Source organism: Pteronotus mesoamericanus, unplaced genomic scaffold (genome assembly GCF_021234165.1).
Source record: "Pteronotus mesoamericanus isolate MK-2021 breed Mesoamerican mustached bat unplaced genomic scaffold, CSHL_Meso_final contig_84, whole genome shotgun sequence".
Classification (NCBI taxonomy): domain Eukaryota; kingdom Metazoa; phylum Chordata; class Mammalia; order Chiroptera; family Mormoopidae; genus Pteronotus; species Pteronotus mesoamericanus.
In genome coordinates this window covers 5,915,445-5,932,161 of record NW_026555267.1, presented here as the reverse complement: position 1 = coordinate 5,932,161, position 16,717 = coordinate 5,915,445, and the positions used below count along the sequence as shown (strand labels likewise).

Here is a 16,717-nt window from a genome sequence, read left to right as displayed (position 1 = left end):
GACACCTTGATTTCAGATTTCTGACCTCCAGAGCCCTGATGGTAAATTTCTGTTGTTTTAAGCCATTCAGTTTGTTGGAGTTTGTTACAGCAGCCACAGGAAACTGATACAATTATTAATGGTAACTACTTACTCTCTTTAGATAAGATTGTTTCAGCCTTATTGCTAAGGATGAATAGTGAGATTTTGTATATAGAAAACATTTAAACTTATGTATAGAAAAAATGATTACTTCTTAATTTTTCTCAGTAATGAAGAGGTATTAACTGAAGAAAAATTAAAAGCATAGGTACAGAGAAGCCTGTGGACTGAGTTTAATGGACTTAGCTAAGTAGCTCTAAAAGAAGTGCAATTTTCACCCATTTTACCTTATACTGTTGATCTAAAAATAACTGACAACATAATCCCCCTGATTTTAAGGTCCAAATTCAGCTTCTAAAGACTTGCTGACACGTTTTTAAAAAGAAAGACCGTGAACTCCCTAGGTCTGTTGGTTAAAAGTTCTGCATCCATTTCTCACCCTGGCCTTTAAAAATTTTGGTTTTCATCCCATAAATTACACCCCTTTCTCTGTACTCAGGCAAGATAATATTTTTATTAAAATGTAAAGGTGATTGGTTTTCTCAGAGCACAGTTACAAGGTGCTTGAGGGGATGATAGATTGGCTATATTTAATGAGCTGTGTTTCTATTACAGCTTAGGAGCATTTGAAGCATTACAGTATATAAATTATAGCCTAATTGCCCTTTAGGCTTTAGCAGCTCAAAATATGCCGAGCTCCAAGTCTCTGCTCTTTGACATTTCTGCTGCGTGTGCTGTCTATAAAGCCTGTACACCTTATCTATGATTTTCTACACCTCTCCTGGCCCTCCCTCCCCCTTTCTGGCTGCACTCCTTGGCTCCTTTTCCTCACTGTATTTACATAGACTCCCTTGCTCTTTACAATGTTTGGTTTGTGTAGTAACTTCAACACTGTCTTAGATCTGGAATCATACAAATGCTCTCGTGGCTGGCGGTTGCCTCTGCAGGTTACGGTGTGTGGTGGGCTGAGCTGTGAATGCCAATGGGTGAGTGGCTACAGCTGGTTTTCATTCTGAGCAAGAGATTGAAAAGCCCAAAATAGATAAGGGGGTAGGTGCTTTCACATTGTCCGCAGTCGATGAAGTTATCCATGTTGTATGGAACAAGGCATTCCTCTGAAGTCTATGGGTGCGGAGAGGTGGTCTGGTTTTATCCTGGCCAAGAAGTTATTTTTTTTTGAACCCTTTGGGAATTGGCTCTTTTCCAAGTCTATGTGTACCTGGCTGGGTATAAGGAGAGTATGTAGAGTGGTTCTCAAATTACCTGCTTTGGGAGACCAGAGTAGGCTAGAACTTTGAGGAATTCCTGGCCTGGCCCACGTAATGGTGCGGTGGAGAGGAAGGAGAAAAAGGCAGTGGAGCCCTAGGCTGGGTGAAAAAGAAGGGAGCAAGGGAGTGAGGGTGCAGCCAGGAACCCTGGGAGGGGTTGAGACTGACAGGCCGGAGAAACTCAGCCTTCTTGTGGGGTGGGCGTACTGGACTCAGGGAGGCTTACGTGCAGTAAAGCACAAACAGAACCCAAGGCACGCTTAAAAAAGTGCTTCTCCAAAAATATTTATGGTTGTTAAAGAAGGCATGAAGTGCCAGAGTCATCCAGGCCCTTAGAAGTCTTCAGGTTCAGTCCTTTCATTTTGCAGATGAGGAAATTGAGGACCCCGGAGGCCAAATGAATTGTTCAGTACTCCAAGGTTTATTAGTAGAAGCTTCCGGGCTGAATACGTATGCGAATTGACTTCTGGCCATTCTTCTTCTTAATATGCTCCACCGTCCCATACATAGGGCTCAAAAGATAAGCCAGCCTTTCATATTCTCCTTATGCCTCGTTCTTCCTTTTCTCACCCTTCACCCCATCTGTGTTCATGGAAGTAAAATAAGTGATGTGAATGTTTTGAATTCTTAAATGCTACATTCTTGGATCAAGAGAGCAAGTAACTTTCCAAAAGGTCTTTTTCTTTAGTTTGAAAGTCACCTGATAGATCTCATTTGCAGGGTGAGAGAAGTAGGATGGTGTTTGTCTGCTTACCACTTGGCAAGTATCTTCTTAAGGACATAATAAACTCCAAGTCTCATGTATTCATGTTTCAAAGCGGTTTCCCTTCTTGTGAATGAATAAATGAATGAATGAATGAATAAATGAATATATAATTTATTACATACTCATTTATGTGCAGGCATTTTGTTGAGTGCTTTACATGCATTATGTTGTTGAATTCTCTCAGTAATACTGTGAGCTAGTGCCGTTATCATTCCCATTTTACAGATGAGGCGATTGGGAGTTATAGAAATTTATTTGCCCAGTTCATGGCATTTTCTCATCTTTGGTCATCATTACTTCTCACCTGGATGGTTCTGATAGCTTTGTATGTGGTTTCCCTGCATTCAGTCGTCTTCTCCTTAAATCCAGGGACGATATGCGAATATGCAGTAAGCATGGCCATCGAGAATGAGCACTTAACCATAAACAACCAGTATGGCTGTGTCTGTGTGCATGGGAGGACTACCCTGCCCCGCCGGAATCTGTCCTAAATGGCTACGAGAACCTATAATTTACCTTCTCCAAAACCTCCACCAGGTCCCTATTGTCTACACAATAAGGTGCAGGTTTCTTACCCTGGCCTTTAATAAGGCCCCTGTAATCTGATCTCATTGCTACTTTCATTCTTTCTTAATTTCTTACTACCGCCCTTCACTCAATTTCTGCGCCAGCCGATCTTGACTACTAACCATTCCCCAAATACTATTTTTTCTGCTCTTTCTGCCTCGTCTGTTTACACTTTTTCTTTGGGTTCCCCCCAGTCTGTTTCTCCTCGCGATAGTTTTTCTTATCCCTGCTCAGATCTCAGATTGCAATTATTTTCCTTGTGGCAACATTTCTTATACCCACAAATGTAAGTTCATTTTTACTTTTTCATGTTGATACAAAATTTATTTTTTACTTTTAGCACCTAACTCTTTTTTACAAATTCTATTTATACACATTTCTCGTCTCCTCTAGTGAATTTTAAAATATTTAAGGTCAGGGATAATGTCTAATTCAACATTGTAACTCCCTTAGAGTGCCTGACAGCTGGGTGTTCAATAAATATTTATCAAATTGAACTGAATATGTATCATAGCAATATTTATCTCAGGACCATTGCTGTTGTACTCATCTTGTGAATGGGTGACTACAGGTAGAAAGATCGTAAGACTTGTCCAAAGGATTTAGAGGCAATTTCAGACCAGATCCAAATTCTCTTGATGGCTAGTCCGTACCCCTGCCACAAGACCCTGAGGTGGTCACTGTAAGGCCTTTCCGGACAAGACCATGGACAGGGAACACATTTTTCTGACCTCTGCAGCTACACATTAAAGTGTCATCTCTGCCAGAAGTTCAAAGCGTGAGGAATCTTAAGTCCAACTTGATGTGGGTTAACAAACTAGTGGATTATTTTCTTCCCTTTTCCTCTGGGGTTATGCGTTAATTAATACAATGTTTCTGTTGGATTTGTCAGTGGTATGAATAATGCCAGGTGGGAGTAATATTCTGATCACTGTTTCTTGTGGTGGTGATTTTTCTCTCCATATGGGAAACCACTGCTACCTGCCACAGTGGCTGATGTAGCACTTAGTAACAGTGATTTATTTATCTGCAGCTTTTTCTTAAGCCTTTGTTTAAAAGCTCACATTGCCTGGAGTCCTTGCACACTGTGGTCTTTAAATTAGCCCAGGTTGCTGTTCTTTCTCATGCATGTTTCTCATCCCTTCCACCCTGCCTTTCCCCTTGGAAGAAACAAACTATTACCTGAATGAAATCTAGAACTTGCTGGTGTCTTTGTTTGGCAGCTGCAACCTCGCTGTCTGAGATCGCTTCCCGCAGGGACTGCTGTGTGTTCAGAGAATCCAACTCCACAACAGCAGAAAGGCGGCAATACAGACTAATAAATTTCTCCCTGTAGCTGCAAAAGTGAACTGGAAAATGGACAAGCAAAATAAAACATGTTAAGATCTGGTATCAAAATAGAGAAATTCATACCTCAGAGAAAACAAGTTGAATGAAAACATGATTTATTAATCCTATCAGTGGAAAATATTAAGCCATAAATAAATTATAAATGTGCTCCTAAGGAGCCAGTTGTCTGGCTCTAGTCAGACAGTATTCCCTTTTAAGGTTTACCAAGTCCTGGAAAGGTATGGGGAAGTGGGGTTGGCTCTAGCTGCAGTTTATGATGTTTAGCCCCTAAAGTTGGGGCTGCATATATGTATGTGTGTGTGTGGGTGTGTGTATATACACACATACTTACATCATTATAACATATATATACATGCATATATAATTTATTTATATAGTGGGAAAATAAGGTTGCTTATCACTTTAAAGAAAAAAAAGCCAAGTAAAAATTTGAAACTTAGTTTTGATTGCCATGTCTGATTTCCAGTATATATTTTGTGTGCTCCTTTTTGAGGCCCAGAGTCCCAGAAACTACAAGAAATGCTCTTCTCAGGTGTCTTTTGTCGGGCTGGGAAACTTCCCTGAGGACCTAGTGTGAGGGGCTTTGATCCTCCTCTTGCCTCTCTGCTCCTCAGCCCCTCTGGAAGGATGATAGAGCTGATGCCTTGACAGACCACTTTTGTCTTCAGCAGACTTGGCTTTCCTCCCTCAAAAGATACTGGGCCAGAGGCCAGGGTCAACTGTCTAACCTTCGTGTCCATCATGGAGGAGGGAGGGAGGAGTGTGGGACTCAGCCTGGCGCAGGCAGCCCAAGTTGGTCAGGTTCTCCAGGCTTCTCTGGCCGGCTGGGATCGCATGCTGTAACTTTAGATTCCAGTGGGACAAGGAAAGCATCCAGAGTCAGACTCCTGCAGTACCAGTGTCTTCCTGGCCCTGGCTGAATTCGGAGACTTACTCTCTAGGAACCTCACTCTGGGTACTTCTGACCCATACCAGTGCATTCCAGCCTTTGGAAATACAGCCATTATTGCGCAACAGATATGTGGAAATAGTTTCATTCTTTCTTTGGTGAGAAAGTTTCAGAAGAATATCTGATTACTTTCCTTAGGCCTCTTTGCTGGTGACTCCCGAGACCGAGACCTGGCCATTAAAGGAAGCTAACAACCACACCACCTTAAATGGGGCATCTGGTCTTCCCTGTACCACAGTGAGGGAGCCCCACTGCTCTGCGCGTTGGGGAATTTCTGTGGCCCTGCCATTCCCATCTTGCCGTGGCCTGCTCCCTTGCGTGATTTCCTCTCAGGTGGGCGTAAGGGCAACCCGCTGTGCGTGTGGTTCCTTGGGTACACACGGGAGAGAAGAATGGGGCGAGGGGAAGCTCCAGAGGCCCCTTTCCCTCCAGCTGTGCACTGTTTCAAGGAGGTATTTCTTAATTCGGGTAGTCTCAGTTCTGGGGTTGTTTTTTTCTCTCCAGGGTCATATCCTTCCTTTCTACTTCCTCTACTCTAGTACTTCTTGCCTGACACACAGAAGAACCAATTTCGTAGGGCCTCTTAGTAAATGACAAACTATTGAGCTCTTCCCAGATGGTCTCCTGCACAAAGACCACGGAGCTCCTTCTGGACTTCAGGATTAAATCTGAACATCTTATCAGCACAAGGGAAGCTCCCTGTGGCCTAGGATTTGAATATATCTTCAATTGTTGTCTTCCATTACACAGCCACCCTCCATCCTCCACCTGTGCTTGTGCTGACCCTCAGCTTTGGTCAAGCTGAGCTTATTACAAGCCCTTCTCTGCTTACATGGTTTTAAACATGCCTTTGCTGTGTCTTCAAAGATCTTTCTCTACCAGTACCTCTAGGTCAGCTTCATCTGATACTTAAATGTCTTCTCAGTGAAATCTTCACTGATACCTCTTCCCCTCCAGGCAGAATTGGTTTCTCTTTTGTGTCCCTAAGACACTAGTTTCTCAATATATCAGGACACTTACCCTGTTTAGGTGTTTACTTGACTCCCTTGGTATTAGACTGATTTTTTTTGGGGGGCGGGCAAGAACCATGCCTCCTATTTTTATTTCCTCAAAACCTGGAACATTGTGGCTTCCCAGTTAATGTCTATTGACTGAACAACAACAACAAAAAAACGCGTGCCCTGAATCCAAAGCAGGCACACCTGCCGTCCCAAGTCTCCTTTCCCTCTTTTCCCATTGTGCTCTGGATTTGCCTGTTGTGAAGGTACACGGCAGGTCTGTGATATTTACTGGAAGTCTGCAGGAGAGAGTCACCATTGCTTTGCAGCTTACTCTGGACACTTGCAGCTCCCTGAATGTCTCTTTATACCTTTCAAGGAGGGATTATATCCTGTTAGTACTTGACAGATGCCCTCTCTTGGCTAGAGAGTGAAGAGCGAAGCGCCTCGTAGCCTGCCTTTCCAAACCCAAGTTGTTAAAAAACAAAAACAAAAACAAAATCTCTTTTCCCTCCTTTCTAAACTATAACTTCGAAGATAGGGAGAAGGACTGAAGAATTTCTTTGAAAGAAACGCTATCAGTCTCATCTAAGTTCTAAAACAGCAGGGTGTCCACAGCTTTCTCTTGTTGTGTCTCCTTGCGGCAGGGGCCTTGGGTCAGTGGGTGGTCTCACAGCGGCCACACCACCCGTGCCACTCACCACAGTGACCTATGAGGACCTTTCAACTGCAGCGCTTCACTTTCCCGCTCTAGTGGTTTTTATCCAGAGCCTTTAATGTTACTTCAACAAATGTTACTTTAACATAGTCTTTTGTGGTTTAGCAATGATACATTTGGTAGCCATCACTGAGGAGGGGAGGATAGACTGGAAGCTTCTAATTCTTTTCTAATGTGAATCACATGCCTTTTACAGACAAAATGTTATAAGGGTACAATAATGCATTATCTGGACCACATTACTAATTTGTTAGCAATTTACAAACTAAGACTAATTTTTCTGTGGTGTTTTCTCTGTCTCTTTTTGATGGAAGATAGCGACAGACTAACATGGAGTTGGCACCGACACTAGCAGCCAGATTAGGAGTATAGCAAAGTGGAAAGACTCAGGCTTACATATCAGAAGAGCGGGGTTTGAATCATAGTTCTGCCACTCACTACCTGCATGCTAGTGGGCGTGTAACCTCTGGGGGCCTCAGTTCTCTCATATTTAAGGCAGGGGTAATAGGGAATGCCTACCTAGGGGTAAATAATGTCATATATATAAAGTGCTCAGCGCAGCGTGTACCATACATCAGATACAAAACAAATGTTTGTTCACACCCCTGCCCCATCCACCCAGGAGGAATGAAACATCCAGTAATTAGAAGAGGATTGAGATTAGAATATTCTCCCTAAAGATCCCTCACTCAATAAAATCCTAATCAGTCTGGGTCGCGTAGCCTAGTTTGGAGGGTAAGGAATCAACAAGATTACCACCTGGGGTCAGTTTTAGTTCCTTGATTCTTTGCCAAGGTATCAGAAAGAGCTGGGGTACAAGATGCCCCTTCTAAACATTCTTGGTAGTAAATGAGTTGACAGTTGGAATTCAGGAATGGTATTTTAAATCATGAAAAATGGGCATTAGGAACGAGGGTTGAGGCTGTGCCATTTCTTGTAAGTCTGTGGCCTGGATTCCATTAGGCTCAATGCCTGGATATCCCACAGGCACCTCAAAACTCATCATTTGTCAAACTGAACTCATCATCTCTCCCCTCCCCCAAACCTGTTCCTCTCCTTGTAATGCCGATTTTTGTAGATGGCAACGTTATCCATCTCAGCACCCTGTTCAGACTCTCTGGCTCCTCCATCTTGCTCTTCAACCACATTAAATCAATCACAAAGTCCTATTGATTTTAACTCCTGCATTTCTTCTGCCTCTGCTTTCTCTTCACTCCTGTGGCAGCCTTGGTTTGGGTTCTTATCATTGCTACCTTAACTGTCTCATTGTCTCTAGTGTCGGTCCTTCCTTCCTTCCTTCCTTCCTTCCTTCCTTCCTTCCTTCCTTCCTTCCTTCCTTCCTTCCTTCTCCCTCTTCTTCAGTCCTTCCTCCCTAAAACTGCTAAATACTAATAAGACCATATTATTCCTTTTCTTAAATCTTTTAATGATTCCCCACTGCCTACCTGATCAAGTCTAACATCTTTAGGATGGTTTAAGTAGCTTTTGGTGATTCTGACCTTTTTAGTTTTTAGTTTCATCTCCTGTCACTCTTCCTCAGATGCCTTCAGCATCTGTCACAATGAGCTACTAAGAAGGCACTTAATTGGGCTCCATTTTCCAAGATCTCCAAGCCTTCATGCATAGTGTTCCTTCTGCTTAAAATGATTTTCTTTTTCTCCTCTGCCTTTTCTTACTTTTCTGAATATTTATTTATTTATCAAGACCTGGTTCAAATATTATCTAAGAAAGGATTAGGTGTCTTTCCTCTGAAATTCAACAGCCTACCTCTAACAACAATGCTTCCATTGTACTGGGACTGTTGGTATAGATGGCTGTATCCTCTACTGGATTCTAGGCGTCTGGTGGGCAGATTGTGTCTTAATACTGCTGTCCTGTGTCCAGCCCCGGCACGGTACTTGGCATAGTGGAAACTCAGTCAATGTTTCTTGAATGAAGGACATAGCCACGCACTGACATATGAAATATATACCATGCTTCAAACTTAAAAAATTCCTTGGTTTTTAAGTCTTGCTAGTCCAATCAGTATGAATCATAGACCCAAGGAAATCAATAAAAATGAACTTTCCCCACCATAAGGCTGCTGTCAGTTTTGACTGTTCAGAGGGTCAGGGCAGGGCCGCCTCCTGAGTGCAGGCTACGCAGATTCTCAAGGGGCCATGTCCCTACAGAGTTTCTAAGGGCTCACGATATTGCTTTTCCTTCTGCTTCTGGGACTGTATAAGTAGTGACCCTTGTCAGCCTCCAGGCACATGCTTTATTACTGCAGAGGAGTGTTGTCCTGCTTTTATCCAAAGGACGGGGGAGTGTCAGCCCTCAGGCTGTCATTGTGGGGGTGGAGAGGGTTCTGAATTGTGCCACTTTGTCTCAGCTCAACCCTGCTCACAGAGATAGCACAACATCGTCCTAGGTGACAGTCTCTCTCCCCCGTCAGTAACTCTGTAACGAAATACCTATGGGTCTGCCCCAGCCTACTCTTTCTTCCAGGACACAGAGGGCTAAGCTCTATATCATTTTGTTCTTGCTAGATCTATTTAGTGCTGGACTAGGCCCAGATGCAGTTTTCCATAGCTGGTTAGCAAGTTATTTATGATTCACTCAGGCCACTGGCAGGAACATGTTCAGTTTGCCAAATCTCCAATACTTCCCATTGGGACAGGGATGACTTATACAAGTCAGACTGAAATATAGTGTAATGCTTTGTTGTATTATAATTTACATATTCCCATAATTTGCTTCTTTTGAAATTTTATTAGAATTTCCCATATTGTTAATACAGTTTTCTCAGTTCCGACCGAATTTCCAACAGCCTTCTCTTTCTCAGAAATGCTTAGTTTATATGTTGACCTTTCACTCTGGACCTGTCTATGGAAGAAAGAAGTCCCAACTCATGAGAGACAAGTAAAAATTGCTTAGCATTTTTCTTTGAGGTGCTTAGGCCCACTATAGCAAGTCCTTAGAAGTTCCTATAGAAGGTTTTATTTAATGCTTAGTTGGCTATGATTATCTTTTTCTTGCAAAATTCTGATTACTTGGGGATAAGATTCTTACTAAGGCCCAGCAATATTTTAAAAATTGTTGCGGGTGGTGCTGAAGTACAATAAGCCTTGTACTAGAGTGTATTAATTTCTTGCTACTGCCACATTTCTTCCTGATCCCTACAAAAGACTAATAGAATTGTTTGTGTATGCCAGTGGAACCAAGCCCAGCCAAGTGGTCTTTTCTGGAAATTTACATGGTCTTCATTAATTAGCTGGATCACCAATGATGTATTAGCAAAGGAGGACCAGGAGGATAAGAAGGTATGTTTTACTCTAGGAAAAAACTTCTTAAAGTTAGGAATTATTGAGACCCAGGCTTTGATCTATGGCCTGGTTTTCATAGATGAAGAATAGTATCTGATGGTTTTATGTTGCTTTTAGTATTAAGAGTAAGGCAGGTCAAAGAGATGAGCACTGCTGGATTCTATTACTATGCTAACAACATCTCTAGTTCTCTAAGTTCCTGCATTGTCTTTTTCTCTGTGTTCTAGTCAGTATTCAAGAGTGATCCATGGATTGTCAGCATCAGTATCAGCTGAGGGCTTACTAGAAATGCAAATTATTCAGTCCCCTTCCCAGAACTCCTGGCTTGGCATCTCTGGGCGGGGCTCTAGAAATCTATTTCATTAGCACGCTCTCCAAGTGATTCTTACACACATTAAAGTTTGAAAAGCACTGTTCTGGGGTATCATATCCTAAAGTATGTTTTCTGTGAGTTTTTATTAGGTGCCAGGCCAAAAATAGTCCCAGTCATTGTCAAATAAATTTGGAAAATGCTGGGTCAAACAAAGTTAAGCTTTGATTTTCCTTTTTTTTTTTTTTTTTTTTTTAGGAGGGGAGGACTACTGGATTTTGTGGAGCTAGTTAATTTGTAACTCTGCTGCTCCCAATTCTCCTTTGGGTTCCCAGCACACTTAAAGAAAATCCCAAATCCTTTTCATGGCCAATGAGGCCCTGCGTGATCTGGCCCCTCTTGACTCTCTAATCTCATTTCCTATATCTGTTGCTCCTGCTCATTACATAGACTCTACCTACAGTGATCCCCTAGCTGAGCACACTGTAATGGCAAGGCCTTTGTACTTACTGTCCCCATTGTATGGAATCTCAGATCTCTGCTCAAATGTATTTTCTGCGGAGAGGCAGTCCCAGGTCATCCAATACAAAATTGCAGCTCCTGTCACTTCACCTGAGTCCCTTACCCTGAATTATTTTCTCCATAGCCTTCACTACTGTCTGATATTTACAATATTATTTTTTGTTGATTGGTTTACTATTTCTCTACCTCACTGGAATGTAAACTTCATGAAGTTTGTTCATTGCTGATTCTTCGGTACCTAGAATAGTGCCTGGCATGTCGTAGGTTATTTAATAAATATTTATTGATGAATTAATAAACAAATGAATGGAGAGAGAAAATTGTGGACTAGAAAGTAACAACAGTGGGACAAAAGGGTGGCTGCCACAAACAGTGCGTGAGCCTCCCAGAAAGCAGAGGAAAGAGCAAACGTGCAAGGCTTGGTTATCCAAGGCCTGGGAGTCCTCTGCCATTAGGATTGATGCCAAATCATGGACTGTCCCCGCCAAGGCCCCTGCAGCACGGGGAAATGAATGTCAGGTCTCTTTCCTGTAGTTATGGGACAGCAATGGCCATCGCACACAGAGTGGACCCCTGGTTAGCTCTCCAATGAAGTATTTTTCTTAGTTCTTTTTCCTGTTAGTTGTCAGTTATCTGTCCCTGGGAAATCACTCACTCTCCATAGCCTCAGATGTTATCGATAGACATTGGTCAAATTCCTGTGTTTAGTACCCAACTTTCTCTCCTGTGTTGCTACTGGCAGTTGGATTTGTCCACTCAAATGTTGAATGAGCAACTTCAGACTCAAGATATTCAGAGCTAAAAACACTACTTTTTCTCCCAAACCATTTTCTTCTCTGATTTCCATACTTCTTCTAATGACAGCAGTAATCTTACAGTCTTCGAAGTTGAAAACCATGGGGATACTCTAGAAGTGTCTAGATTCCACCTTTTCTCATTCAAACTGTTGCCCAATCTTGCTGATTACTCCCAGTGTTTTTTACATCTGTAAATAAAATAGATTTTTGGTTTTGTTTCTACCCTCATACTGGGCTATTATAATAACCTCTGAACTATTCCTCCATCCCTGCTTTTAATCCATCTTAAACAGATTCTTCAGCCTGACTCCTAAGATACTGACTAATACAGTCACAACTTGTCCATATATCTTTGTGTCCACTATTTCCTCACTTCCCTTCTCTCATCTAGCCACACTGGACCACTTATTCTTTTCCTGACTCTTTCTGGGTTCTTATATTCTCATGGCTTTGCTTATTTTCCTCCACCAGACAAGAAAGTTTTTCCTATTATCTCTGCTTATTAACATCCTGTCCATTCTTTAACATCCACATCAAATATTCTCTCCTCCAAGGCAGCTTTCTGATACCTTCTTTGAGAAAATGTGTCCTCTTATTTTAATATCACTTAATACTAATGATTTTGGCACATTCTACCTCATTCAACAATAATTTGTATTCTTATTTTACTCCTACCTCTGTATTGAAAGCCCCATGAAGGCAGAGCCTTTGTCTTACTAATCTCTGAATCTCCACGTTAGGCATCCGGTGTATATACTTAGTAACTTGAATTGAAATACCTTGACCCAAACTATATTTTGTCACAGTAATACAGTTATATCATGGACTAATAATGTTCTTTGGGTGGGGAGCTCATTAAATGGTCACATTCATGTCCAGGCCTCTTGGGAGTGGTGTGGCCAATCATCGGACATGGAAAAGGTACGGAAAGGTTAAGTGAGTGCCACTGCCAAACAATAGGTGACCCAGGACTCTTCAAGTCCCCGTTCTGAAAGTCTGATTCAGGCCTCTCTTAATAACTCTCCCTCCTCTGAAAAATAACGGTTGCTGTTTATCAGCTTTTGGGCATCTGAACTCCTTGGATCAAGGGAAACTGAGAGGCTTAATCCATTTGTCCTAAATGGAGAAATTCAGATTCAGATGCCCCAGTCTCAAAACGGGGCATCAGGCAGTTGCCTGGTCTGCTTCTAAATCTGGTGGCTGGGGAGCAATCCAAAGAGAGTCTGTCACTATTCCACCCACCTAGTCACTCACTCTCCCACAAATTCTACAATTTATTTGAACTGATGAAACTCTTGCTAATTGCCTCCTATTGGCTTGTTACAAGAGGAAGCATGGGAGAGAGACAAAGCCTCCCTATTCACATTCTCAGTGGTCAGCAGGGGTCTCTGAAAAAAGAGGGAGGCTGGGGCCCAAGCTATTCATTTCTGAAAATCAGGACAAGATCTTTCACCATTCAGAATCCCACATTATAATCACAATATTGCATCCTGGGAGACCCTGTAAATTTTTCAAATGGTGTGCTAGAATTTTAGTCTATTTAATATTAGAGTGTATTTAATAAACCAGCACTTTTTTTTTCTCTCCAAAGTGATACACATTCTACATTTTAATTTCAGTATTTTTTTCCCAGTTGGGGTGGGGGGAGTAGAGGGGGGTGGAGAGAGAGAGAGATGCTTTTCATGAAAACATCAGTTCTTATATTTATGTTTTAAGAAAGCAAAGGGGAGGCAAGAACTGCAGCCTGATAACTGACCTTTCTGTTTAGAATTCCCTCCTCTCCGTTGGGCCTTAGCTAGGTTTCAATAATTATTGCTCAGGCACATAGTCTTGGAGCTTTGCTTTCTCTCAGACTTGTACACAGTTCTAGGAAGGGTTGTTGCCAAAGCCATCATGTGATTTATTGACCCTCCACTGGGACAAGGGGGAACAGATATAACTTTGTGATTTTATTATAAGGAGGCTGGGTTAATATTTCTAGGTGAAACAAGCTACTATACCAAGTTCAAACATCTGAAGAGGGAGGTTAAGAAACCCTGAGTGTGGGGTGTAAGGATTATTCTGTCCTGGGGCTGTACAGACGTCGTCTGAGGCAGGGAGCAGGAGAAGAAAGGACACATTGTGACCCATTTCCAACACCTCCTGTGTGTAGAGGCGGAAGTTCCTTGCCTGCAGAGGGACACGCGCGGAGGAAAAATAGGAGAGTTACAACATGGCACTTACATAAACAACACCAAACTGGCATAAAACATCTAACAAAATTACACGACTTCAAGCTTGGAATTTTTATACAACATAAATATTAGGGTTCAGCCCATTTAATAATGCTATATAAAATCAAGATTTAAGGCAGTAATGTTCCACATAAACTCTGAAAACAACATTTATGCTTCTTATAAAAGCAGAAAATGATTGCATTCTGTGGGCTTTTCAAAATGATGAATATAATTACATGAAGCAACAAAAATGGATTGAATTAAAAATCCACTAGTTTCAATTTAAGTTGGTTAAGGGGGAAAAATGTAGTTTCTGGCCAAGGACTGAGAAAATTTTACAAGAATAAAAAAAAATGTTGTATGCACTCTTAGGCAGTTAGGCAGCTTTCTCCCAACATGTATATGTAGCCCAAGAGTCACCAATGAAATATGAGCTGCTTCAAACCTGCTAAGCGCAAGAAACCCTTTAATAGTACCTACTGTCACAAGTAGACTGGGTAGTTTTTTTTCTCCTCCTGAGTACATGGCCAACTCTGGAATAATTCAGTTGCTCTCACAGTATCTTTATGGCATCTTGTGCAATTTGAATCTTTGTCAGTGTTGGCTGTTTTGGACTAGCCTTGCCAAGTATTAACTTAGAAGCAGAGCAATAACCCAATGGATGAAAACGCGGAGTCTGTCCCCTGCCTCCATGGCTCAGAGGCCAATACATGGTTGTCTCTGTTATTTAAAGAGAGGCACTTACTCCTGCAGCAGCCTTCCTGTTCACAGGCTAACCTTGGTTCACTTTGTGTGTGCGTGTAGGGATGGTGTGTATGTGTGTGTTCATGTGTGTGTATTAGATGGGAGTAGAAGGTAACAGTAGGCAAAAAAAAAAAAAAAAAAAGAATAAAGAATTCAAGCTAATGTTACATCATGTTAACTTACTGGACAGAGCTAATTCAACTTTTACTATTCTTTTCCATGCCAACAGCTTTTCTTGAAATTGCTTGTTAGTGGAGGTTAGAGTTGTACTTTTTGATTTAGGTAAGACAATAATTTTGACAGTAAATTCTCTGTGGAAAAATAGCACAGTATAACCTTGGCCATTGGTATAAATTATACTACCACTAGTCTGTTCTCAGCTCCATCATTTGTACATCTAACTATACACGTATTTCTTTATTTATTCATTTATTTTCCTGGCTTCATGCTATCCTAAAGCTGAGTTTTGGTATCTTTCAAGGTGGACTAGCCAATGATTTTCCCTTGCTTGACCAGACCACGGTGAAGTGGGGTCTAGGAACCTTGGAGGAAGTCGGCACAGAGGAGCTAGAGAGAGGGACAGATGTGCAGTCTGTGTCTACTTGTAGGCATCAAATGCAAAATGTGCTTGTATGTGCAAAGTGGTATTTAAATCAATGAAAATGAAATAGATACATATATATCCTCCTGTGTTTGATGTTATGATGCAGTTTCCATTAGCCATAAAAAGAAGATAAAAATGGTAAAGACTCGTACCTGGTGTAGAGGTATATTGATCTGCTTAAGGAGAGCTTTCACTGCCATCTGGAGCTCGTAGAAGAACAATTGCACGGGGCAGTCAGAAGTATGATCCACACTTTCCATAGATTCAGAGCCAGAAAGCTTTTGGACCCATTCCCACTCCTCTCTGTATGTTGAGTCAAGTTAAAATTAGAAATATAACAAAAGTTCAGAACACAGCTCAGAACATTTTTAGCGTATATGTCCAGAACCTGGATAACCAATTTTTGGTGGTTAAAACTCCATGCAATTTATGATAGTAGAACGTTTAGCCACCCAAATGGAGTTTAAAATGAGCTTTTTCTAATTTAAGTGTAGTTCACCTATCAAACCACCTATACCTCAGTTACCAGTTTTCTTGACTTTTTTTTGAGATTGGAGCTTTTAGATATTTTGTAATTATTTCCTGTCTTCATTTTTTTCCCCCAGCAGATCCTCTGTAAGTCCCAAGACCCTGCATTTTGCCACACAAGCATCTGCTGGTTAATTCAGCAATTAATTAACCACAGGACACTCTTGTCCAACTCAGGCAACAAACTGACTGCATGGCACATTTCAACCCTGGCCTATTGTAATACCAGGGACTATTTTGGTTCCTTTCCCCATCCAAAAGCTGGAGGAGAACCACAAACAGGAAGGCCAGACAATTCCAGAAAAAAAAAAAAGGGATCAGGGGGACACATATCACGGTGTCCACCCTCCTTTCAAACCAGTCATAAGTGTCTTCATTCTGCGCGCTCTAGAATCCTTCCTAATGAACTTTTCCAAATGCCGGGAAGAAGGGAAGGGAAAGAGCAATGGTGGGAGGAAAGCACATCTGGTTTATCCCCCAAAGGCTGCTCTTCAAAAGGGCTTGAAAAGATCAAGGCAAATGCCTCTTGGGTAACATTGTTTCCACAGGTATTTTAGTAGGAGTCTCTAAACATATTCTGTTGGCTGGGTTTCTCCTCGTCCTAACTCTTCAGGGAACAGCAGTGCGCTCTCAGGGGCAGGCTAGACAGGGAAGGAAAGCCCTCCTCTCCGGGGATGGAAAGAGAGGAGGTGCTAACATATGCTCCCGCTGGCATGCAAACCCTCTAAGGGTGCTCCCCACCGGGTTAGCCAGCCTGGGCTCCGATCTGTGGGTCAGAAAATGAAATCAATTGTGATGCGAGCTTTCCATCAGAAACACTCTCTTTTAACCAACAACCCTCTTAGAAAAGTTTCTGTTTTCAAGATATCTGTTTCATTTCAATTCCCACACTGGAAAAGACTATGGAAAATTTACCCTTTGTCCCAATAAAAGAAAAAAAAATCAAAATTAAATCCTACTTCAATCTGGGCATATGTTCGCTTCATACATAATT

At 41.8% G+C, this 16,717-nt stretch overlaps 1 protein-coding gene across 1 annotated transcript in view; it reads right to left on the bottom strand.

Moving 5' to 3' along the window:
* The window catches only part of ANKFN1 (ankyrin repeat and fibronectin type III domain containing 1), a 131,448-nt gene that overhangs the window by 15,741 nt on the left and 98,990 nt on the right, over nucleotides 1-16,717 (bottom strand). The window contains exons 13-15 of the mRNA XM_054585534.1: nucleotides 15,348-15,498; nucleotides 13,632-13,800; nucleotides 3,865-4,031 (exon numbers count right to left, since the gene is read on the bottom strand). Coding sequence (XP_054441509.1) covers nucleotides 3,865-4,031; nucleotides 13,632-13,800; nucleotides 15,348-15,498 — 487 coding nt within the window. The remainder of the gene's footprint in view (nucleotides 1-3,864; nucleotides 4,032-13,631; nucleotides 13,801-15,347; nucleotides 15,499-16,717) is intronic.